Source organism: Mobula hypostoma, chromosome 1, assembly GCF_963921235.1.
Source record: "Mobula hypostoma chromosome 1, sMobHyp1.1, whole genome shotgun sequence".
Classification (NCBI taxonomy): Eukaryota; Metazoa; Chordata; class Chondrichthyes; order Myliobatiformes; family Myliobatidae; genus Mobula; species Mobula hypostoma.
This window is the reverse complement of record NC_086097.1, coordinates 217,213,741-217,237,355: the sequence shown is the minus strand read 5'-3', so window position 1 is coordinate 217,237,355 and position 23,615 is coordinate 217,213,741. Positions and strand designations below refer to the sequence as shown.

Sequence of the window (23,615 nt, the reverse complement as noted above, 5' to 3'; positions counted from 1 at the left end):
ACTTTTAAACTCATTGTAGTTCCTAACTTGTTGAAGTAGTGAGATTGTTCCATTTTCACTCCCAACTGTTTCTAGCATCTCCAAGTCTAAATGCTTAAAACTGAAGTGAGCAAAACAGTTTGGAATTGTTTTACTGCTTACTTCTCACCAACTATCAGTGACAAAATTCTCTGCTGTTGAACACATGCAACCGATGCTATTTAAAAACTGTTCGTTCTAAGCACAGTGTAGTGTATAGAGGCCACACAAGTGCACTTGACTGATGCTTGTTAGAAGCTTCAGAAACAGTCTCCCGGCACATTTAAACAGCATAGTATCCCAAAAATGATGGGAAACTGGCAATTTTTTCGATTAGTTTTTGCTCTTTAAGAATTATCCTAAATAAGCATTTGTCCCAATTAACCAATGGCCCAATTAACTGGAATCCACTGTATAAGTAAATGTCATACAGAAGCTAATCACAACTTATTTTCCAACAACAACATGTAACAGTCAAATTTTACCATCTAAAGACCTAGATGATTTCAATGATAAACATTGTGGTAGAAAACCACAAACATGAGAAAGTCTGGAGATGCTTTAAATCCAGAGCAACACACACAAAATGCTGGAGGAACTCAGCAGATCAGGCAGCATCTATGGAAAAGAATAAACAGTTGACATTTTGGGCTGAGACCTTTCTTCAGGACCGAGAAGGAAGGGAAAAGATACCAGAATAAACATGTGGGGGTAGGGGAAGGGGTTAGCAGGAAAGTGATAGGTGAAGCCAGGTGGGTGGGAAAGGTCAAGTGCTGGAGAAGAAGGAAAGAAAGTATGAATAAAATACTTGTGTGGCTCCTTGTGGACTAACTGAGTAAGGAAACTAGAAGAATAGGTGAGAATAAAAATAGGTTAAACGTAACTATCACCCAGTCTGCACTTCCTGAAGGTCCTGGGACCTGTCACAAACAACCCAACTCCTCTATGAAAGGGAACTCTCTCAAACTAAAATAGAAAATTCCTACCACAAAGGAGCATTTGAAAAAATCAAATGTACACAACAAAGGTGTGTGTTTTTCAAATCACTGTGCCAAAAAATAAGATAAATAAAGAGCTAAACAAATTAAGAAAACAACTACATTGCTATAAAATTACATTATTCATTCTATTATTTAAACTTGTACAACATTGGTTATGAATTTCCTTTAAGCTACCCCTATTATGAGACCTGCCAGAAGTGTAACAGAAAGAGGATATCCCACTAAACTTCTAGCAAAGGTTTGTATTTCCTGGCCATGGTTCAGGTTTACTTCATAAATGTTTAAAATGATAAAAATAATTCTTACCAAAGTACATCAAATCCACTGTAAGCTGCCACACGGTCAGGCATGTGCAAGGTATGCAAAGGGTCCACGATCCCGAGTAAGGGCTTCAGAGCTCTGCTGGCAATGCCTGAAATTTTACATAAAGCACATAGCAGCAAAGTTAGACTACTACATTCTATTGTTATAAAGCTTCTGAGTTCTATGATATTTTGTGATATGAACTAGGACTTATTAGCATAGTACTGACCACCAATAACCATGGGAAGATTGTGAACCATAAATTTAGGCTTGGACTCTGTCTCTACTCATCTTAAAGGGGTAATCAAAGGGGTAACCTAGCTCTCATGCCTTTGTGACAGCCTATGAGGGGATCAATCCTTATCAAATATCAGAGATCCAATGGTCCAAAGATCTAATTACTGTGACTGAAGTTCCCAAACTCTTCAAGATGCCAACATTTACTATCTCTCACCTTTTAAAAATATCCACTTCTCATTCCTCCTACAAAAATACATAATTTCACATTTTACCATATGATACTTTCTCCATCACCTTCCTGTGCAATGGTGCACAAGGCATAAATTGATGTACTGTATTATGAGGAGGAATTGAGCGGAAAGAGGCCAGGTTGTCTAAATCCAAAAAGTAAAAAAAAAGAATTTCACTTAAATATATACAATTATATGAGACATGACATGGACATATTGAAGAGCTGCCTCCCTGGTAGGATGCTCTAAGTCAAGGGGTATGCCACAAGGGCAATTCATTTCATTTCCAGTTTGAATCTTTGGAAATACTAGCTAAGGCCTGCAGATATTCAAAAACAGAATGCTGAAAGAATTTAAGAAGTGTAACCTTTTGCCTTCATAGATACTGCTAAACCCACTGAGTTCTTCTAGTCAGCATCTGCAATCTCTTTTGTCTTTATACTATGGATGTTCATTTGATTAATATATGCAAAACCAATATTGAAAAATACTTGGGAATGAGGGATTTGGAGATGGGGAACCAAAATGGTGTAGATGCATTAGTTCAGCCATGTCCTCAATGAACTGTGGAACTTGCTGAAAAGATGGCATGATCTATTTTTGCTCATGTTTTTAAAACAAAAGCGATTTCTATCATTTAGAAGTATTTTCACCACACTGACATAAGAAAGTTCTACCCACTTGTACCTGTTTTAAATTTCATTGCTTCATAATCAAACACAGCCACACCCGTGGTCTCACTTCCAGTGCCAGCTGTTGTGGGAACTAGGAAACAAAGTACGTAACTTGATTAGTATTCAACTCCACAATTATTAGTCTTTCCACATAGATTAACATGCAGATTCAGGACGGAATTAAGGTACAACAAATTTGACTGCACTTCAGAAAAAACTTTAGTGATTGTGAAGTGATTTATCCTGAAATTATGAAAGACACAATTCAATTGTATTTTTCTTTTTCCTTGAAATGTGCAATGATCACAAAATCATGATATAGTGTACAGAATAAGCATTATTTTGTCTCATCAACAAAGCTTCAAAAATTACAACTTGATAATATATTACTCCATGTGTTGAGTACAGTAAAGGGGGAGTTATAGCTAGACACCTGGAAGCTTAGATTTTCTGAACATCCAGCAGTCTTTACAATATTACATCTTTTTGCTTATTTCTATAGGCTTTCCTCCCCTCCTGTCAACCATCTTGGGCTCCACGGTGGTGTAGCGATTAGTGTGACGGTGATACAGCTTGGGGCGTTCTGGAATTCAATTCTGGCGCGGTTCTGTAAGGAGTCTCTGTACGCATTCTGGAATGTGTGGTTTCCCCCAGGTGCTCCGGTTTCCTCCCACCGTCCAGGATGTACCAGGTAGGTTGTAAATTGTCCCACAAGTAGGATAGGGTTATTTGGGGTTATGGGGTTGCTGGGACTGCGTGGCTCAAAGGGCCATAGGGTCTTACTCCACGCCGTATCGCTAAATGAAATCTCAGGAAAAACCTGTGGCGGAAGGATGCAGCAGGACAGAAGGAGAAGAGAAATTGCTGGTCACAGAGATGGTGTTGTGGGGAATCCATTTGTGGTGGGAGTTGGGAGATGATAACCAAAGGGAACAGATGCAGTGATGGGGGTACTTAAAGGTCACAGGTAAACCTGTTGGCCTAAAAGGAATTCCTGCTCCTCTAAGCACATAAACAGTACTGTAAAGTGTGGCTTGGGGCGCACAGGAGCACAGCGATGAACGTACCGTTAATATAGTGCAATTCCTGCCGCAGTCTGTGAGGAGTTTTTATATTCTCTCTGTGAACTGCGTGAATTTCCTTTGGATGCCCCGATTTCCTCCGGACGTATGATTACAGCTGGTGAGTTGTGGGCATGCTACGTTGGCAGCAGGAGCTTGGTGACACTAGCAGGCTGCCCAGCACAATCCTCACTCATTTGATTTGATGCAAAATATCGAACTGTATGGTTCAATGTCAATGTGACAAATAAAGCTAATCTTAACACAAAAGAATATTTTTCTTTAAACAGATGTTGGTGTTCTCTTCATTGCCTTCTGCATCCGCTAGGATTCCCTTATGTAAAGGCTAACAAACTCTGACTTTGTGCGTAAAACATGAGCAGTTTTCAAATAACGGCACTCTAAATGATGTCAATTCATCTGTTACAAGTGACCAAGTTGTCCCATCATAGTTACACCAGGAACACCAGTTTTTGTTCCTGAGCCTTTCCAGAGGTTTAGACCAATCAAAATTACACTTAATATCACAAATAATTACACAGTTCTATCACATTGACAATAGGTTTGTGAATGCCCTTTCTATATCATTTAGACAGTTGCTAATTCAAACCCACTTTATTATTAAAAGATTTTTTGCATGAGCTCACCTGCTATCAAAGGATGGAGGTTAAAGGTGATGGGTTTTCCCTTTCCTATTGGTGCATTGACATAGTCAAATAATTCAGCATCAGGGCTGCAGCTGTAGAGGTTAGCCACTTTACACGTGTCCATTACAGATCCACCTCCAACAGCAACATACGCATCAAATTGTCCTTGTCTCGCAAATGTTATCGCTTCCTTGAAACTAGAGACATCATAAAACATTATAAAGTGACTAAATTGTCAAAAAAAATTGTAAAATATCCTCCTCCTACGATGATCCTTCAGGATCAGGAATTATTTGATTTCCTTCCAGCTCTGTGGGTTCTCAGGTGGCCAATGGGGACCTGCAGACTCTGCCACAACAGTGAGGGGCAGCTGAGGCCTGCTAATGGCCCAGTCCCACAGTGGCTTTATCAACCACCCTGGAACCCACACAACTGGAGAGGAAGCAACTCATCCTTGGGACCGGTGAAGGAGAAGGCTTACGAGAACAATGTCACTGCCTTTGAAATCTGGTACATCTTCCTGCAGAAAAGAATTTGAAAACATATTAAGGAAAAAAGTTATCTTCAATGCTTCCTTCATTTCCCACTCTGCCTCCAGTGTTACTGACTGAAGAACTGGTATTATCCTGTTAAGGCAAGATTCCAGGGCATTTAAGTTTCTGTATATCTTTTGAAATTTGCTCTACAATCATATGCTTAGGCTTGAGATTATGATTTATAAAGGATTCCAACTGCCAAGGGTGGAACAGTCACTGAAAGCAGAGATAAGCTAGGTAGAATATTTGACACATAAAAGTTATCTAGTCCAAGTTGGCCTTTATGCCCCACTCAACTTTTCTCACCTGCTTTCTCATCTACCTCTACTTTCTCATTGATTTATCTATCTGTTGTCTCACCCAATTCATTGCACAGTCTTTAAATTAAGAGGTAGATAACATATATTGGAAATCATACTAAATGTGATGATATTTTTTCTCTTGGAGAGCCATGCATGTTTGAAGTTAGCTTCTTCAAAAGCCAGTGTAAGAGAGTCTTTTGAACGCTTTAAAGACAGAGATACCTAGATTATTGATAAACAAGGTGGTGGGAAGGTTATTGTGGCCGGAGGGGAATGCAGAGCTGAGGTGAGCAGGCTTGAGGGACCAAATAACCTACTCCTGATCGTAATTCATAATGTTAACATGGTCCTCAATTCTCATTTGATGCACATCAGCTCTGGCAGAGTTTGCAGGCCATTACTTCCTATACAGCGAAACCCAACAGCATGAATTACAGTGAATACTTCACTCCCAGATGAGCTCAACGCCCTTCATGCTCACTTTGAAAGAGAGAATCTATGAGGATCCCTACAGCACATGGTGACCCTGTGATCTCTGACTCGGAGGCCAACGTTAGGCTGCCTTTCAGGAAGGGGAACCCTCATAGGATGACAAGCCCTGATGGAGTACCTGGTAAAGCTCTGAAAACTTGTGACAACCAACTGGCAGGGTGTTCAATCTCTCATTGGGCTATAGTTCCCACCTGCTTCAAGAAGGCAACAATTATACCAGTGCTCAAGAAGAAAAGATGAGCTGCCTTAATGACTATTGTCCTGTAGCACTCTCATCTACAGTAAGGAAGTGCTTTGAGACATTGGTCATGGCTAGAGTCAACTCCTGCCTCAGCAAGGTCCTTGACCCATTGCAATTCACCTATCATCACAATAAATCTATGGTGGGTGCAGTATAATCGGCTCTCTACGTGGCCTTGGATCACCTGGACAATACAAGTACTTATGTCAGGATGCTGTTTATTGACTAAACGCTCAGTGTTTAACACTATCATTCCCACAGTCCTGATTGAAAGCTACAGAACCTGGACCTCTGTACCTCCCTCTACAATGGGATCCTCAGTTTCCTAACCAGAAGACCACAATCTGTGTGGATTGGTATTAACATCTCCTCCTCGCTGACAATCAACACTAGCGCACCTCAGAGATGTGTGCTTAGCTCACTGTCTACTTTCTCTACACCCATAACTGTGTGGCTACGCACAGCACAAATGCCATCTATAAATTAGCTGATGATGTAACCATTGATGGCAGAATCTCAGATGGTGACGAGAGGGCGTACAGGAGCGAGATATATCAGCTTGTTGAGTGGTGTTGTAGCAACAACCTTGCACTCAACGTCAGAAAGACCAAAGAGCTGATTGTGGTCTTCAGAAAGGGCAAGGTGAGGGAACACACACATAGAGGGAGCAGAAGGGAAAGAGTTCGCAATGTCAAGTTCATTGGTCTTAATATCTTGAAGGACCTAACCAGGTCCCAGTATATAGCTGTATAGAAGGCAAGAGAGTGGCTGTATTTCATTAGGAGCTTGAGGAGATTTCAAATGTTACCTAAAACACTCAAAAATTTCTACGGATGTACTGTGGAGAGCATTCTGACTGACTGCATCACTGTCTGATGTGGTGGCGGGGGAGGGGGCGCTACTGCGCAGGATCGAAGTAAATTGCAGAGAGTTGAAAAATTAGCCAGCTCCATCAAGGGCACCAGCCTCTGTAGTAACCAAAAAATCTTCAAGAAGCAATGTCTCAAAAAGATGGCATCCATCATTCAGGACCCTCACCACCAGGACATGCCCTCTTCTCACTGTTACCTTCAGGAAGGAGGTACAGAAATCTGAGTAGTTTTTTGTATATTATCATGAATTGCACTGTACTGCTGCCGCAAAGTTAACAAATCTCATGACATATGCTGGATGATATTAAACCTGAATAGGATACCAATTTAAATCCAAGATTTTTTAAATAACTGGGCTCAGAACACACGCACTGTTAGAACCATAGAACACTACAGCACAGAAGCAGGCCTTTTGGCCCTTCTTGGCTGTGCTGAGCATTTTACGACCCATGCATTCCTTTTATTTTACTCGTGCACAAGGAGAACAGCATGGGGCCCTGTCACACACCCCGTTCTGAAATCTGAACAGAAAAATGCTATTTTTATACATAATTGGCTTATCAGATACAGATATTGATAATTGTTAATTGTATATATTTGAATTTCTTACTCACAAGGAATCACCATTCATAAAAGAGGTGCTGAAGTCATTCAAAACTCTAAGCGAACAGTTGATGATACTTGGAAGTTAGTAAAGCCTTAGTTGTTGGGTATAGCTCACATCTTTCCATTATCCTCATCTCATCTGTCTCTAGCACCCCCTTTAGTGTAAAGGGATACTATGCCTCAGAAGACCCTTTTGGAAAAGTCTCACTAGCATAAGATATAGGAGCAGAAGTAGGCCATTTGGCCCATTGAGTCTATCCCACCATTAAATTATGGCCTGATCCAATTCGTCCAGTCATCCTCACTCCCCTGCCTTCTCCCCATATCCTTTGATGCCCTGGCTAATCAAGAACCTATCTATTTCTGCCTTAAATGCACCCCCAATGACTTGGCCTCCACAGCCACTCATGGCAGCAAATTCGACAGATTTACCACCCTCTGACTAAAGTAATTTCTCCGCATCTCTGTTCTAAATGGATGTCCTTCAATCCTGAAGTCGTGCCCTGTTGTCCTAAACTCCCTACCATGGGAAGTGCAAAGGCCTCACTTGTTTGCCTTGAGAACACACTGCCGCCATCAACCCAGCCTATCTTGTGTGTAGTAAGCAGGAATGTTTCCGGTGGTCTCAGTTTGCTAATATTGTCCCAGGCTATCCTTGCCTTACTGCAACTTCCACACCCCTAATCTTCTCTAGTATCATGCACTTTTCACAAATGGCAGCTAGAACTAAACAAGGTAATACCAAGTTTAGTCCGACCAAGGTTTGTCACAAGCTTAACATAACTTTTCTGCTTTTCAATACTGAGCATCTGTAGATAAACATTGTATTTTATACTTGGTTTCTTTATTTTTAATTGTCCTTATTTTAATGGTCACTAGTTTTAATGATTTGTGTGTTTCTTTTCTAGATTAATGCTCTCCAGCCAATTACCTGTAAATTCTGGTGTATAAACCGACTCCCTATTTTCAAGGTTAAAAAAGTGACTTTTTCATGTTACCTTTGTATATTTAACCAGAAAAGATCACAAGATCTCACATGCCAATACTCAGCTTTGCTGGATCCAGAACCTGGAAATTTTGTGAACCAGTACCTGCTACAAAAATAGGCCTACACATTATAGAACGTTAGAAGCAAATTCTTAATAAATAAATCAGGGAGGGAAGTTTTGGATTAGGTTCCCAATGGTAAAGAATCTTCTGAAATGTAACCCCCATGAAACCATTTAGTGCCCATCATAATCTCGTTAAAACATAACACGGGGTGGCGGGATCAGTACATGTACTCAGTATTGAATTTGCGCCCACCATGTGCAAAAGATTAAAACAAATGCGATATGATGCTGGCTTCAAGCTGAAGGTTGTTGATTTTGCTAAAGGAACAAATAATTCTGCAGCTGCTAAGAAGTTTCGTGTAAACGAGAAACAAGTGAGAGAGTGGAGAAAGACAGAGGACACGCTGAGGGAAATGCCAAAGGCGAAATGTGCAAACTGCAGGAAAACATGCCAGTGGCCAGAACTGGGAGAAAAAGTTTTAGAGTGGGTGAATCACCAGTGATCATCTGGATACAGTGTTACCAGAGAAATGATTCGAGTTCAAGTGTTGAAATGGGCCAAAAAACAGTGAGGTCAGCGAAAATTTCAAAGCTACGTGAAGTTGGTGCACCCGATTTATGAATAGATGTGACCTTGTGTTGAGATAAAAAATAAAGATTGCTAAGAAGTTGCCGAGCGACCTTGAGAATAAGATTATGGCCTTCCAATCGTTTGTAATCAAGCATCGAAAGGCATATTCTTACCCGCTCCCACTGACTGGTAACATGGATGAGACACCAATGTTCTTTGATTTTGCTGGCAACTGCACTGTCAATCAGAACTGTCCGTGTCAAAACAACTGGACACGAGAAGCAACATTTTACTGTTGTGTTAACGTGTACGGCTGATGGGACCAAACTACCACCGATGGTAATTCTTAAGAGGAAAACATTCCCAAAGAAAGAAAAATTCCCACGGAGTGTTGTTGTTTATGTTCAAGAACGCAGCTGGATGGATGAAACGGGTTGCTTGAAGTGGGTTAAAGAGGTGCGGCGTTGATGTCCTGAAGGTTTCAGGAAGGAAAAGTCGCTACTTGTCTGGGACGTGTTCAAAGCGCACTTGTCAGGTGAGACAAAAGCAGCATTGAAAGCTGAAAAGACGGACATTGCAATCATCCCCGGTGGTTTGACGTCCGTGCTCCAGCCACTAGATGTGAGTTTAAACAAACCATTCAAAGAATTCATGTGTCGAAAAATGGGACGCGATTTTTGGAGAGTCAGATAATGAAGAGTGTGAGAGTTTCAAGCTCCGAACGTTTGATGACAACAGTGTGTACAAGTAAATTCAGAAACAGAATGTGTTTTGTAGATCTTTTCTTTTGCATAGATTTCATGTGTTTGTATTTTCTTTTGTATTTGACTCAAAAACAGCCAATAAATATGACCTGTCTTCCGTGTATTCGTTTTTCCAAAGTTGGCACCCTCTGTATAAGCAGACCCCCTAATTTTAGGACCAAATTCTCGGCTTATACACCAGAATTTACGGCAGTATAATTTTCCAAGTTTTATGTGGCCTACTTATTTTTCTTGCCAAAGCTTAATTCCTCCTGCTTTTCTGTGTTGAAATTTATTTTATAGTGTTATGTCCATTCTGCAGGTATATTGATATAAATTGTTGTAGGCCTCAATATTGAGTATACCATTCAGGTCAGCACTGAGTGTAAATTCAGAAACATTTCTGATTCCAAGAATTGAATTGTGAACAAGGATCATGCTGTGGAATGCAACCCTCTGCCTTTTGCCACTGAATAGAGTGCTATACTTCTACCTTTCTGCAGGCGACCACACCTCCACCCACAGGACCAAGCCATGCAACCAATTTCATCCCTGACCCTCTGTTAGGACTGATTCTCCAAATTAATAGTTCCTATTCAGTCCTCAATGGACCCTATCAAATGCTTCTGAGACGTGATCTCTTTCCGCAACCCTCCCTATAATTGTTTGATCACTGTGCATCCACCTCAGCTGATCTCCACTCCAAAGTCCCAAAAGGCCTAAATCTTCACACCTGCAATGATCCAGAGTTTCCTCTTTAATTTATTTTCATTAAGTTTTGAAACATCCAAGGCACTATAATGCAGTGATATGTGATTCAATTTCTACTTTGTTTTTAAATTCCTAGTGTAACAGCAATGTTAATGATATCACCGACAATTGCTCTATTAAAACTTTGTTCCTTAAACTTTCATTGAAATGAAGTGCAGCTTACCTTAAATCAGTTGGCTCCACTCTGACCTTGTCAAACACTTGAAAGTTTACTCCATTCTTAACTAGTGAATCCAGGACAGCTTTGACAGGAGGAAGCTTAGCCAGATTTTTGTCTGTCATTACGCAAACTTTCCTGGCCCCAATGTTCTGAAGGTCCTATTGGAGTACCAGAATCTGAATTATTTTTAGATGAAAAACTCAGAGAAACATTCAACAATTAGTAGTGAACAACTAACGATTTTGTTTAAACTCTACCCTCCTTGAAATGCTAGTCAGAAAAGACGAATCAGTTTACATTCTACCATCCTTATAGTTACATGATTCAGTTCAAGCCAATGTGCTTAAAGAAAACATACCTAACAAATCAATGTCAGTCTCATTGGATACATAAGTATATTCTCTATAATGGTGGGACCAACATTAAATCAAATGTAAAAGTGGTGGAAAGACTCCAGTTAATGTTTCAGTCTCCTTCTTTCGAATTTTCTGCCCGACCGCCTGAGTTCTTCCAGCATTTTTGTCGTTGTTTCAGATCCTAGTATCTGCAGTTCCATTTATTTTCCTTTCTTAAAAACAAATGTTGTTTCCTTATAGGGATGTGGTCAGAGCTGGAGTGGAATTCCGTAGACAGAGCTCTGTAGACAACCTAAGGTGTCACCATCTCAATCATTTTTTGCTTCAGACATAGATAGAATTTGGAGGTGTTGAGTGTGAATGATGAAGTTCAAATTCAAGTTTAATTGTCATTAACCCTACATGTGAATAGTGCCAAAGGAGTGAAGGTAGGACTGATTAGAGATAAAGGTGGGAAGATGTGCCTGGAGGTTGTGGAAGTGAGCGAGGTCCTCAATGAATACTTCTCTTCGGTATTCATCAATGAGAGGGAACTTGATGATGGTGAGGACAATATGAGTGAGGTTGATGTTCTGGAGCATGTTGCTATTAAGGGAGAGGAGGTGTTGGAGTTGTTAAAATACATTAGGACAGGTAAGTTCCTGGGGCCTGACGGAATATTCCCCAGGCTGCTCCGCGAGGCGAGAGAAGAAATTGCTGAGTCTCTGGCTAGGATCTTTATGTCCTCGTTGTCCACGGGAATGGTACCGGAGGATTGGAGGGAGGCGAATGTTGTTCCCTTGTTCAAAAAAGGTAGTAGGGATAGTCCGGGTAATTATAGATCAGTGAGCCTTACGCCTGTGGTGGGAAAGCTGTTGGAAAAGATTCTTAGAGATAGGATCTATAGGCATTTAGAGAATCATGGTCTGATCAGGGACAGTCAGCATGGCTTTGTGAAGGGCAGATCGTGTCTAACAAGCCTGATAGAGTTCTTTGAGGAGGTGACCAGGCATATAGATGAGGGTAGTGCAGTGGATGTGATCTATATGGATTTTAGTAAGGCATTCGACAAGGTTCCACACGGTAGGCTTATTCAGAAAGTTAGAAGGCATGCGATCCAGGGAAGTTTGGCCAGGTGGATTCAGAATTGCTTGCCTGCAGAAGGCAGAGGGTGGTGGTGGAGGGAGTACATTCAGATTGGAGGATTGTGACTAGTGGTGTCCCACAAGGATCTGTTCTGGGACCTTTACTTTTCGTGATTTTTATTAACGACCTGGATGTGGGGGGAGAAGGGTGGGTTGGCAAGTTTGCAGATGACACAAATGTTGGTGGTGTTGTGGATAGTGTAGAGGATTGTCAAAGATTGCAGAGAGACATTGATAGGATGCAGAATTGGGCTGAGAAGTGGCAGATGGAGTTCAACCCGGAGAAATGTGGAGTGGTACACTTTGGAAGGACAAACTCCAAGGCAGAGTACAAAGTAAATGGCAGGATACTTGGTAGTGTGGAGGAGCAGAGGGATCTCGGGGTACATGTCCACAGATCCCTGAAAGTTGCCTCACAGGTGGATAGGGTAATTAAGAAAGCTTACGGGGTGTTAGCTTTCATAAGTCGAGGGATAGAGTTTAAGAGTCGCAATGTAATGATGCAGATCTATAAAACTCTGGTTAGGCCACATTTGGAGTACTGTGTCCAGTTCTGGTCACCTCACTATAGGAAGGATGTGGAAGCATTGGAAAGGGTACAGAGGAGATTTACCAGGATGCTGCCTGGTTTAGAAAGTATGCATTATGATCAGAGATTAAGGGAGCTAGGGCTTTACTCTTTGGAGAGAAGGAGGATGAGAGGAGACATGATAGAGGTGTACAAGATAATAAGAGGAATAGATAGAGTGGACAGCCGGCACCTCTTCCCCAGGGCACCACTGCTCAATACAAGAGGGCATGGCTTTAAGGTAAGGGGTGGGAAGTTCAAGGGGGATATTAGAGGAAGGTTTTTTACTCAGAGAGTGGTTGGTGTATGGAATGCACTGCCTGAGTCAGTGGTGGAGGCAGATACACTAGTGAAGTTTAAGAGACTACTAGACAGGTATATGGAGGAATCTAAGGTGGGGGCTTATATGGGAGGCAGGGTTTGAGGGTCGGCACAACATTGTGGGCCGAAGGGCCTGTACTGTGCTGTACTATTCTATGTATGTTCTATAAAACAGTGTTCCGCCTGGGCCAAACACAATACACAACAGTCACACACAGCACAAGGCACACATAGCACATGCAACTGTGATAGCGGTAAAGCACAGAGTCCTGAGAAAATGCCCAAGTCCCTCAGTGTAAATTGGTGGTGCATGGGATGCTGTCCTGGAGCTGCATTCCTGCAGGAACAAGCATGCAGCGGTTCTTCATTGTGCACCACTGCAGCCGCAGACAGACGCAATGCAGTTCGTTTTCTGCCAAGGGGAGGGCAGCATTGATGAGCAGGGCCAGCTTCCAACTTAGCCATGCCACACCACCTCAGGTGTCTCTTCCCCTAGGCAGCTGCAACAGGCGACCCCGACCTCATGGCGTAAGAGCCCTGTCCATCTAACAACCGAAGCCACACAGCTCCCACACTGTCGGGTCTCTCCAATGAACCAGTGATGTCGACTTGCAGTATTCTATATTACCAATGTCCACAGGGTCTTGTGATCACAAGAAAAATATCAAGACAATCACTTGCACTGTTTGTTGGACTGTGCACTGCCTCCATGCACCACCTCTGACGCCTTCTTCCCCAGGTGACTGTAGCAGGCAACAAGTCCACCTCCACCACCATCAAGCAACTCGCTGATGGGCAGACCTGCAGTACTTCATGTTTTTATTATCCAGCGGTGCCTTGCAATTCTAAACATAGAAACATAGAAAATAGGTGCAGGAGTAGGCCATTCGGCCCTTCGAGCCTGCACCGCCATTTATTATGATCATGGCTGATCATCCAACTCAGAACCCTGCACCAGCCTTCCCTCCATACCCCCTGATCCCCGTAGCCACAAGGGCCATATATAACTCCCTCTTAAATATAGCCAATGAACTGGCCTCAACTGTTTCCTGTGGCAGAGAATTCCACAGATTCACCACTCTCTGTGTGAAGAAGTTTTTCCTAATCTCGGTCCTAAAAGGCTTCCCCTTTATCCTCAAACTGTGACCCCTCGTTCTGGACTCCCCCAACATTGGGAACAATCTTCCTGCATCTAGCCTGTCCAATCCCCTTAGGATTTTATACGTTTCAATCAGATCCCCCCTCAATCTTCTAAATTCCAACGAGTACAAGCTCAGTTCATCCAGTCTTTCTTCATATGAAAGTCCTGCCATCCCAGGAATCAATCTGGTGAACCTTCTTTGTACTCCCTCTATGGCAAGGATGTCTTTCCTCAGATTAGGGGACCAGAACTGCACACAATACTCCAGGTGTGGTCTCACCAAGGCCTTGTACAACTGCAGTAGTACCTCCCTGCTCCTGTACTCGAATCCTCTCGCTATAAATGCCAGCATACCATTCGCCTTTTTCACCGCCTGCTGTACCTGCATGCCCACTTTCAATGACTGGTGTATAATGACACCCAGGTCTCGTTGCACCTCCCCTTTTCCTAATCGGACACCATTCAGATAATAATCTGTTTTCCTATTTTTGCCACCAAAGTGGATAACTTCACATTTATCCACATTAAATTGTATCTGCCATGAATTTGCCCACTCACCCAACCTATCCAAGTCACTCTGCATCCTCTTATCATCCTCCTCACAGCTAACACTGCCACCCAGCTTCGTGTCATCCGCAAACTTGGAGACGCTGCATTTAATTCCCTCATCCAAGTCATTAATATATATTGTAAACAACTGGGGTCCCAGCACTGAGCCTTGCGGTACCCCACCAGTCACCGCCTGCCATTCTGAAAAGGTCCCGTTTATTCCCACTCTTTGCTTCCTGTCTGCTAACCAATTCTCTATCCACATCAATACCTTACCCCCAATACCGTGTGCTTTAAGTTTGCACACTAATCTCCTGTGTGGGACCTTGTCAAAAGCCTTTTGAAAATCCAAATATACCACATCCACTGGCTCTCCCCCATCCACTCTACTAGTTACATCCTCAAAAAATTCTATGAGATTCGTCAGACATGATTTTCCTTTCACAAATCCATGCTGACTTTGTCCGATCATTTCACCGCTTTCCAAATGTGCTATTATCACATCTTTGATAACTGATTCCAGCAGTTTCCCCACCACCGACGTTAGGTTAACCGGTCTATAATTCCCCGGTTTCTCTCTCCCTCCTTTTTTAAAAAGTGGGGTTACATTAGCCACTCTCCAATCCTCAGGAACTAGTCCAGAATCTAACGAGTTTTGAAAAATTATCACTAATGCATCCACTATTTCTTGGGCTACTTCCTTAAGCACTCTGGGATGCAGACCATCTGGCCCTGGGGATTTATCTGCCTTCAATCCCTTCAATTTACCTAACACCACTTCCCTACTAATATGTAAAGGATGAACAATTACACCTTTGGTTGGTTCCAGAGAGGCCATCTTACCAGAATGATGGAGCTGGATCAAGGACATTACCCGCATTCAATAATGCATCATTGCAATTACTTCTGGGACATCAAAGATGGAGGGACTATGTTTCAATCGCTGATTTTGTTTGACAAATAAGTCAGTACTATGGGTAGCACGATGGAAGATAGTTATTAAAATGAATCAAAGAATTTCTGTGACCCAAAATTGTTTCTCTTTCCACAGATATTCTGTGGGCTTCCAGTAATATTTTACATACCAAGTTACTGAATGTATTTTCTTTTCCCACAATATGCCTATGACTCTATTGATGTATGTCTTCAATAGTGTTGTACAGAAGAGTGATGCATTTCAAAAAAAAAACACCACAGACATATCCTTAGACAATTCTTGCTGACAATCAACACTGGCACACCTCAGGGGTGTGTGTTTACCCACTGCTCTACTCTCTCTACACCTATGACTGTGTGGCTAGGCGTAGCTCAAATACCATCTATAAGTTTGCTAATGATACATCTATTGTTGGCAGAGTTTTGGATGGTGATGAGAGGGCGTACAGGAGGGAGTTTTCTCAGCTGGTTGAGTCATGTTACAGCAACAACCTTGCACTTAATGTCAGTAAGACCAAAGAACTGATTATGGACTTCAGGAAAGGTAAGACAAGCAAACATAAACCAATCCTCACAGAGGGATCAGAAGTGAAGAGTGAGCAATTTCAAAGTGCTTGGGTTTCTGAGGAGCTAACCTGGACCCAACATATTGATACAGCTGCAAAAAGGCACAACAGCTATATTTTATTAGGAGCTTGAAGAAATTTGGTTTGACACCAAAGACACTTGCAAATGTCTACAGATGTACCATGGAGAACATTCTAACTGGCTGCATCACCGTCTGGTATAGGGCAGGGGGCGGGGGAGGCTACTGCGCAGGATTGAAATAAGCTGCAGAGAGTTGTAAACTTAGTCAGCTCCATCATCGGCACTAGCCTCTGTAGTATCCTGGTTATGTTAAAGGCGCGATGCCTCAAAAAGGCGGCGTCCATCATTAAGGATGCCATCACTCAGGCCATGCCTTGTTCTCATTGCTACCACCAGGTAGGATGTATAGAAATCAGAAGCTACATATTCAATGATTCAGGAACAGCTTCTTCCCCTCTGCCATCCAATTTCTGAATGGACATTGAACCCATGAACACTACCTCACTACTTTTTTGTTTCTATTTTTGCACTACTATTTAACTATTTTATATACTCATTGTAAATTCACAGCTTTTCCCTATTATTATGTAAAACAACAAGTTTCATTACATATGCCCATGAAAAAGAATTTCAGGATGTATATTGTATACATTTCTCTGACATTAAATGCACCAGATTCTGATTCTGATGCACTGAACGTCCAGAATTGTTGCAGATGAGTGTTGAATTATTGTTCAAACTTACTCAATGAAGTTTAAGTCTTAATGAAGGCTTTTGAATAAATTCCCTTACCATACCAACTTCATTTGTCACTCCTTCTCCATATCGGATATTCGAACAAGCCATCTAAAACAGAACCAAGATGTACAGAGATTGGCAGTTTGGAGAAAGAAAATATGTTACCATATTGTGATAGAGTTTATCTGCATTATAACTGATCAAGTGAATAAAAGTTGTAAAAAAAAATCAGAGGACATTTGGTGAATTATATGTACCTCAAAAGCATAGTCTGTTGCTCTGGTTGTAACATGTCCCGGTGCTGAAACACAAAAACATCAGTAGTAAGCTCATAACTTCCAATCATTCTTATATCATTGTTATCTCAAATCTATCAAGTATTGTGAACTTCTGGGCCTAAATTCTTTACATAATTTTAGTAATCCAGTACTGTACTGTGTCCTCTTCTCTTCTGAGAGATCAATTTCACATTCTTTTATCATATAAAACTATTAAAAAGTAAAATAACAGGAGCCAAGTAGATGACAGATGACCTAAATGAGTATTTTGCATCAGTCTTCACAGTGGAAGACACTAGCACTGTGCCAGCTGTTGAAGGGTGTGAGGGAAGAGAAGTGAGTGCAGTTACTATTATAAGGGAGAAGGTGCTCAAAAAGCTGAAAGACCTAAAGGTGCATAAGTCACCCAGACCAGATGAACTGCATCCTAGGGTTCTGAAAGAGGTAGCAGTAGAGATTGTGGAGACATTAGTAATGATCTTTCAAAAATCATTGGGCTCTGGCATGGTGCCAGAGGACTGGACAATTGCAAATGTCACTCCACTCTTTAAGAAAGGTGAAAGGCAGCAGAAAGGAAATTATAGACAAGTTATCCTGACCTCAGTGGTTGGGAAGATATTGGAGTCAATTGTTAAGGATGAGGTTATGTAGTACTTGGAGACACAGGATAAGATAGGACAAAGTCAGCATGGTTTCCTTAAGGAAAAATCTTGCCTGACAAACCTGTTGAATCCTTTGAGGAGAGTACAAGTAGGATAGATAAAGGGGATGTTGTGATTGTTGTTGTATATTTGGACTTTCAGAAGGCCTTTGACAAGGTGCCACACATGAGGCTGCTTACCAAGTTAACAGCCCATGGTATTACGGGAAAGTTACTAACATGGTTAGAGCATTGGCTGATTGGTAGGAGGCAGCGAATGGGAATAAAAGGATCCTTTTCTGGTTGCCTGCCAGTGGCTAGTGGTGTTCCGCTGGGTTCGGTGTTGGGACCACTCTTTTTATGCTGTATATCAATGATTCAGGTGATGGAATAGATGGCTTTGTTGCCAAGTTTGCAGATGATACGGAGATTGGTGGAGGGGCAGGTAGTGTTGAGGAAACAGGAAGGTTACAGAAGGACAGACAGATTAGGAGAATAGGCAAGAAAGTGGCAAATGAAATACAATATTGGAAAATGCATGGTCTTGCACTTTGGTAGAAGAATTTAAATGAGTAGACTGTTTTCTAAACGGGGAGAAAATCCAAAAATCTGAGATGCAAAGGGACTTGGGAGTCCTTGTGCAGAACACCCTAAAGGTTAACTTGCAGGTTGAGTCAGTGGTGAAGATGGCAAATGCAATGTTAGTATTCATTTTAAGAGGTCTAGAATATAAGAGTAGGGATATGATGCTGAGGCTTTATAAGGCACAGGTGAGGCCTCACTTTTAGTATTGTGAACCGTTTTGGGGTCCTTATCTAAGAGAAGATGTGCTGGCATTGGAGAGGGTTCAGAGGAGGTTCACAAGGATGATTCAAGAGAATGAAAAGGTTATCATATGATGAACATTTGATGGCACTGGGGCTGTATTCACAGCCTTGTAACAGAATCTTACCTTGTGAGTAGGTTTGAGAGTGAGCAGGACATCGACATCTGGTGAAATAAGAAAAAATATTCAATCCATGTTGCTTTTAAAAGCATTCAAATAAACTTGCACTTAATATTTATTTCTCAATAGTCCTGCATTAAAATGTCCAAACTGTTGTTCTAAAACTTAATCTACAGTATATTGGTATAAAACAACAGGCTGTTTTTCAATTTCTGTGTTATTAGAAAGTATTTTGAGGTGTGTATCTACACCAAACTTGTAAATACAGGGTAAAGTTCAACCTAGATAAGTGTGAGGTGGTTCATTTTGGTAGGTCAAATATGATGGCAGAATATAGTATAAATGGTAAGATTCTTGGCAGTGTGGAGGATCAGAGGGGACTTGGGGTCCGAGTCCATAGAACACTCAAAGCTACTGTGCAGGTTGACTGTGTGGTTAAGAAGGCATATGGTGTACTGGCCTTCATCAACCGTGGGATTGAGTTCAAGAGCCGAGAGGTAATGTTACAGCTAAATAGGACTGGTCAGACCCCATTTGGAGTATTGTGCTCAGTTCTGGTCACCACACTACAGGAAGGATGTGGAAACTATAGAATGGGTGCAGAGGAGATTTATAAGGACGCTGCCTGGATTGGGGAGCATGCCTTAGGAGAATAGGTTGAGTGAACTTGGCCTTTTCTCCTTGGAGCAACGGAGGATGAGAGGTGACCTGATAGAGGTGTATAAGATGATGAGAGGCATTGATCGTGTGGATAGTCAGAGGCTTTTCCCCAGGGCTGAAATGGCGAACATGAGAGGACACAATTTTAAGGTGCTTGGGAGTAGATACAGAGGAGATGTCAGGAGTAAGTTTTTTTTACGCAGGGAGTGGTGAGTGCGTGGAATGGGCTGCCGGTGATGGTGGTGCAGCGGGATATGATAGGGTTTTTTAAGAGACTCTTGGACAGGTACATGGAACTTAGACAAATAGAGGGCTATACGTGACTCTAGGTAATTTCTAAAGTAAGTACATGTTCGGCACAGCTTTGTGGGCCGAAGGGCCTATACTGTGCTGTAGGTTTTCTATGTTTCTAAAGTTTACTCCTTGAAGGATACTCATTCCAATTTCTGGTTGAATTCAGAATGCCTCCACTTCAAATTGCAGACAGCTTTTTTTCTTATGTGGTAGGTACAAGTTGCCATTTCTATAGGAACTTATCAGAGGATTAAAAAAAAGACAAATGTTTATATTTACAACAGAAATTTCACAGCAGAGTTTGATGACTAGCTCAGTAAAATTATAATAACCTTCCCAATAATTGTTTATCTGCACTTTCTCTGTAGCTGTTACACTTTAAACTTCATTGTTATTGTTTTACCCCTGCTCTACTTCAAAGCACTGTGTAGCAATTCAATTAAACAAACTTAAAAGTTTGTATCCGAAAAACAGAATTTCAAAAGTCCACTGCTCTGTAATTTTAGTCCATCAATAATGTGGCTCCTGTTCACTATAATATATTAGTGCACAATTAAAACTGAGTAACCAACAGATCATTGTTTCGAAAATAAAATGCTACAGACCCTGGAAATAGGAAATTTAAAAAAAGTAATTGAAAAGCATGGCAGGATAAGGAACAGCATTAACATTTCCGCTGGATAATCCCTCAATAGAACTGAAAGAAATGTTGTGGGCTTTATTAAAAGTTCATTGCCATGAAACATTAATCAGTTTTCACTGTTTAAATTTCAATGGCAGAATTGACGAGACTGGGAAGGACATCTGTTGCTGCTGTTCTACAGTGTGATCTAAGGAAAAGTAATGCCTGACCAATCTTTTGAATTTCTTGAAGGAGGAACAGTGTGAATAGCCAAGGATAGAAAGACATGCATACATACAGTACATCTTTTCTCATATCCTTAGGATACCACAAATACATTAGACCAAATAAGGTACGTCTGGAAACATAGTCACTGCCATTATAGGTCTTCAGTAAGACACTGCTACTTAGGCTTATGAAAAAAAGTCAGCATGTATACAATCAGAAGACAAGACAAAGCAAATTGACTGCAAAACAGAGTAAGGTTAAGTACTGTTACTCAAACCATCAAATATTGATAAGGATATTCTGCAGTGATTGGTGCTAGCACAACTGGATTTATAATTTCAAAATTTGTAGATGCTAAGAGTTAATACTTTGGAAAACTGTGACATTAATAACCTTGCAGAATGAGACTGTGTATGGCAAATTAATTTTGATACAAATAAGAATAATGCTGTTACATGTAGTTAGAAATAAAACCTCTATATTCCTAGATAATAGGAACCTAAAGACAACAGACACACCAAGGGATCTAGAGTCACATACATCACTTGAAGCAACAATTCAAACTAATAATTCAGGTCACGTACTTTTCACTTCTTTAGAAGGACAGAACAGAATGTCAGAGAAGACACATCAAATACCTTGATTAAATCCTTCTTACATTACCGCACATGGTCCTGTTTTCGATATCGCAAAAGGGACCATCAGACATGGGAGCAAAACTGGGCCATTTAGCCCCTTGAGTCTAACTGCCATTCAATCACGGCCGATTTATTGTTCCCTCCCAATCCATTCTCCTGTAACCTTTAACACTCAATCATGTGACAATGATTAAAAAATGCAAAAGCATTGAAGATGCAAAAAGGACTTTAAAAGGTTGAACTGGTTTAGTTCTTTTCACTGGAAATCAGGAGACAAATGGATAACTTAACACAAAATAATCTGCAGATGCTGGGGTCAAAGCAACACTCACAACACGCTGGAGGAACTCAGCAGGTCGGGCAGCATCCGTGGAAAAGATCGGTCGACGTTTCGGGCCAGAAGCCTTCGTCAGGACTGTAGGGGGAAGGGGCAGAGGCCCTATAAAGAAGGTGGGAAGGAGAAGGCTGGTAGGTTCCAGGTGAAGAACCAGTAAAGGGAAAGATAAAGGGGTGGGGGCGGGAGGCAGGGAGGTGATAGGCAGGAAATGTGAAGAAAGAATAGGGAAAAACACAATGGATAGTAGAAGGAGGTGGAACCATGAAGGAGGTGGTAGGCAGCTGGATAACTTAACAAGAGTCTAAAAAGGACACTATGGGAGATTGGGAACTGTCCAACTGTCAGGATAAGTACAAGATAATCACTGCCAAATTAATATGTCAATTCTCAAGAAACTGTTTTACCCAGAGAGAGATGAGAATATGGAACTCAACATAGAACACAGAATAGTACAGTACAGGCCCTTCGGCTCACAATGTTGTGCCGGCCCTCAAACCCTGCCTCCCATATAACCCCCACCCCGCACCTTAAATTCCTCCATATACCTGTCTAGTAGTCTCTTAAATTTCACTAGTGTATCTGCCTCCACCACTGACTCAGGCAGTGCATTCCATGCACCGACCACTCTCTGAGTAAAAAAACCTTCCTCTAATATCTCCCTTGAACTTCCCACCCCTTATCACAAGGAATACTTGAAATAAAGAATATAGATGAATATAAAAGTAAACAAAATGTAGAATATAGGTTACGCTGAAGGTCAATGAAAAGGGATGGAAGTCACCTGGTAGTATGGCCAGCTTCTAGTAATTCTATGCATAGGGGTCTTGTTTCAAAATGACTGGACCTGTATATACAATTATAGATCAAGTATGATATGCTTCAGTTGCCCATTAAGTGTCAGGTTGTTACTAAATTGCCTACCATTGATATTGCGCTTGCGGCTGAATGAATTGCAGTACAATTGTTGAAATCAACAACATCTAGCATCAACGGGAAATCTTTTCATGTTTTATTTAAAAATATTGTTGTTCTGACGACAGAGCAACATACTGAGACATTGAAGAATTCTGCCTGCACAAGTGCAGCCCAACCTGCTATGTTTTGTTTCCAAATCTGTGAGATTGCCGTTGGCGTTAACAGTAGACCAAGCTGCAAGGTTATGCGCGGCGACAGGGCCGTAGCCACCTCTCCTGTTATCTAGTAGCAGCCCAGACTCTCGGTGTCAGCAAACTGGGGAAAAAAAAAGTTTGCGGGTGTTGTGGTTCGAACTTAAGAGTGACATTTTTATAAATTTCATCTGGTTGTACTGATGCCAGTAAAGTCCGGAGGCCCGCACGACCAGTACTTTGGCTCAACCTCAGCGCCCTGGCTGGCCGGGGGCAGCGGAGCGAAACCACAAGGCGCCGATAAACCAGCGCTCGGCCCTAACCCCGACCCCGACCCGTCTCCAGACGGCCAGATTCCCGATTCCCTACGGTCCCGTTGAGTTCAGCTGGCGCTAGCCAAGCAACCCAATGGCCCGCCCCCGGGCGGCGGCGGCAGCGGCAGCGAGAGACTGTCACTTACGAGGCACTTTGCAGCTGTCTCAACAGATGAGCAACCCTCTCCCGAACGGCCATGATTAACGAGTTGTGTGAGTTACCGGGGGTCAAAGTGGCCCACAATACGTCAGCTCAACTATATTATACTGATTGATATATTCAGACATCCCACCCTGCAAAAACTCATTTCAGGGAGGTAGCACCCCCCGGTCGACCTCCACGAGTGTATGTATACAGGACATTTGATGATGATAATAATAGATAACAGGCATCCGTTAGTCACGTGAGACCATGGATTAGCGCCTTGGAAGGTTGTATGGAAAACTGGCAGTTGCCTATGCTGCAAGTCTCCCCTCACCACGCCACTGATGTTGTCCAAGGGAAGGGCACTAGGGGCGACACAGCTTGGCAGCGCACCGCTGTCGTCGCAGAGCAATGTGTGGTTATGGACACAGCACACTGCCTCAGTTGAGGCTCGAACTAGCTACCTTCGGATCACCAGAGAAACCTTCACTACGTTTGTACTTGGCCACGCGCCAACACGTGTGTTTGATTATCAAAGAACACAACAATTGATTTGATCACATATT

The 23,615-nt window shown here is 41.9% G+C and overlaps 1 protein-coding gene across 2 annotated transcripts in view; it reads right to left on the bottom strand.

Annotated features, from left to right (window-relative positions):
• The window catches only part of adhfe1 (alcohol dehydrogenase iron containing 1), a 34,327-nt gene extending 11,084 nt beyond the window's left edge, over window positions 1–23,243 (bottom strand). Inside the window, exons 1-9 of one of the 2 annotated variants that reach the window (XM_063064426.1) lie at window positions 23,051–23,108; window positions 22,576–22,714; window positions 18,712–18,749; window positions 17,099–17,142; window positions 16,896–16,949; window positions 10,524–10,678; window positions 4,175–4,371; window positions 2,480–2,557; window positions 1,326–1,431 (exon numbers count right to left, since the gene is read on the bottom strand). In XM_063064426.1, the coding sequence (XP_062920496.1) occupies window positions 1,326–1,431; window positions 2,480–2,557; window positions 4,175–4,371; window positions 10,524–10,678; window positions 16,896–16,949 (590 nt within the window). In that variant the 5' untranslated portion in view covers window positions 17,099–17,142; window positions 18,712–18,749; window positions 22,576–22,714; window positions 23,051–23,108. Of the gene's footprint in view, window positions 1–1,325; window positions 1,432–2,479; window positions 2,558–4,174; window positions 4,372–10,523; window positions 10,679–16,895; window positions 16,950–17,098; window positions 17,143–18,711; window positions 18,750–22,575; window positions 22,715–23,050 lie in introns of both variants that reach the window. The other variant, XM_063064417.1, reaches the window with a different exon arrangement.
• Window positions 23,244–23,615: the final 372 nt, after the last annotated feature.